The sequence below is a fragment of the Postia placenta genome (genome assembly GCF_002117355.1).
Source record: "Postia placenta MAD-698-R-SB12 unplaced genomic scaffold POSPLAscaffold_311, whole genome shotgun sequence".
Classification (NCBI taxonomy): Eukaryota; Fungi; Basidiomycota; class Agaricomycetes; order Polyporales; family Adustoporiaceae; genus Rhodonia; species Rhodonia placenta.
The window spans coordinates 1-2,498 of record NW_020170142.1 but is presented as its reverse complement, the minus strand read 5'-3'; the positions used below and the strand labels follow the sequence as shown (position 1 = coordinate 2,498).

The 2,498-nt window shown below is 55.8% G+C and overlaps 1 protein-coding gene across 1 annotated transcript; it reads right to left on the bottom strand.

Moving 5' to 3' along the window:
* Positions 1-1,739: 1,739 nt before the first annotated feature.
* Positions 1,740-2,494, bottom strand: POSPLADRAFT_1162909 (hypothetical protein; the record flags this gene model as incomplete). The annotated part of the gene is made up of 2 exons (XM_024487757.1): positions 1,740-1,907; positions 1,940-2,494. Coding segments are annotated over 2 exons (723 nt in total), but the record flags the coding sequence as incomplete, so codon positions are not given.
* Between the last annotated feature and the right edge of the window lie 4 nt (positions 2,495-2,498).

Genomic DNA, 2,498 nt, shown 5'->3' with positions numbered 1-2,498 from the left:
AACACATAGCTGACGTAGTCGACCTTGGGAACGTCCCACTCGCACTTCTCAGGCTTCAGGAACAGATCGTTGTCCTGAAGGCGACGCAGAACCTCGCGTGTGACCTTTTCATGCTCCTCTTTGTTGGTGGAGAAGATGAGTATGTCATCTAGGTACACAAGGATCTTGCCGCCGATGATGAGATCGTGGAAGATCTCGTTCATCATGGCCTGGAAGGTCGCGGGGGAATTAGTGAGGCCAAAGAACATTACCAGGGGTTCGTACAGTCCCCGGTTAGTTACAAAGGCCGCCTTCCACTCGTCACCGGCTTTGATCCGGACGTTGTTGTATCCCCATCGGACATCGAACTTCGTGAAGAGCGTAGCGCCGCGGAGCTTATCCACCATTTCGGCGATCAACGGCAAGGGATAACGATTTTTGACCGTGATCGCGTTCAATCGGCGGTAGTCCTGTACGGGTCGAAGTGTCCCTTCCTTCTTTTTGATGAAGAAAAAGGGGGATGAGATTGGCGACTTCGACTCCCGTATGTAGCCCTTCGCTAGTTGCTCTTTCAGGAACTTATCTAGTTCCTCCTGCTCGTTGTTCGACAAGGGGTACACCTTAGAGTGGAAGGTCGAGTAGCCGGGCACGAGTTCGATTGCGTGATCATATGGCTTCCTTTCAGGTAACCGTTCTGAGGCTTCCTTGGAGAAGACATTCAGGAACTCGTGGTACTGCTTGGGCACCGACTCCTCGGCGGTCTTAACGACCTTCTTTTTGATCTCTTCCTCAGCAAACAGCTGGGAGTATGTATGCCCGGCTGCAACGAACAGCTGAGGAGCGCCGGGAAGCGTAATACCTTGCTCCCAGGCTTTGATCAAGTCAGTCTCATCCCATTCCACTTCCGCCGAATCTTCTTCGGGTTCGAGGTCCGGGAGCACCTTGCTCCGGCAGGCACCTATGACCGACCGTTTGGACTTCGGCGAACGCCTGCGCGCCATGGGCCTGACCCCCATATCACGCGCAGTCGCTACTTGCTCCATTCGGCCAGTCCTCCTGGCGCTACACATTTCAGGGCATCGCGACAATTTGAGGGAGCCTTTCTCCCAATCTATTTCGGGGTTGTGCTCGCGTAGCCAATCCAACCCGACGATCACATCCTCTGGACCGATGTCCGTGACCGTAAACACCGTCTTCTTGACGTGTTCTCCTACGTGCATCTGTAGCACTGCTACTTCTGAGATGCTTCCATCCTTATTCAGGGTGCCGTCGATATTGTAGAGCGGAATCGGCTCTTTTAGCTTCCGCGTCTGCACCTTATTCTCTTCAATGAATCGCTTGTTGATGAACTTCGTGGTGGCTCCGCTGTCCACCATAGCGATTATGTCTTTGTGCCATCTTTTCCCTTGAAGTCGTACTGGGATGTGAAAATGTTGGGACCCCTGGTCCAATTCGTACACCATCGCAGTAGACAATACATTATACTTGTTACAAGATGATACTCGCGGCCCGACGCGTGCGGCACGAAGCGCGGACCAGATCAAAAACCCTCCTCCTTCATCGCCCGATAGTGTTCGAGCTCTTCGCGCATCGACTTCACCTGTGCCATTAAGTCCGCCAGCTCCGATTGCTCAGATTTCGCTGAAGCGGCACTTATACTTGCCGAGGGTGATGTCGTGACGGGGGCGCTTGTCGCGGCCTGGGTGGATCCCGAGGCAACCGTAGCTCGTGCGTCGGCGCGTTTTGTGTAAGGTTTGTCCTTACAATTGGGGCACTCGAAGCGTCGGTACCCTTGCTTCCCACAGCCGAAGCATGTGCCGGGGAAGTTTCCTTTTCCGACGGCCGCATTGATGCTGGCCGAAGCTGCGTGTGACGAGGGTGCACCACCACGTGCCCCTCCGCGTCCTCGACCCCGTGCCAAGAAGAAGCTGTTTAGCTCGGGCCGACGAGCCCGGCTAACATCGAGGATTTGCTCGACCTCGGTGGCGCGCTTGTCAGCGGCTTGCCACGTGGCAAAGGTTTCGAGCTCGAGTTTGCGATAGACGCGGGAAGGGATGCCGCTCAGGTACTTGTCGCGTAGTTCCAGGTTCCCATACCCGGAACGGTCCACCGGACCCTTGAACAGCACGGAGAATTCTGCGGCGGTGCGCTTCTCGCGCATGGTTTTGTCGGAGCAGAGCTTGGTAAGCTCCACCTGTGCCGCAGCGGCGTCGTCGAGATTGCCAAAACGGGCCTTGAATGCCTGAAGGAAGGCTTTTTCGTCGACGAAGGGGGTTGTCGCTCCCTGGATCCCGATTTGGACGGAGGCAAGCTGGGAGAAGATGGGGGTGGCCCAAGCTCGCGCGTCACCATCGAGGAGACTGAGGGCAACCTGGATCTTCAGCTCGGGGGAAGAGAGGGCCGTGTTGATCGTCCAGTAGATGAGCAACTGCGAGATGAAGCGGTTGCATTCGATCACCGACTTCCCATCGTATCGGAGCGGGAGGAGGAGCTTCAACGTCTCCTTATCAGGGACGCAG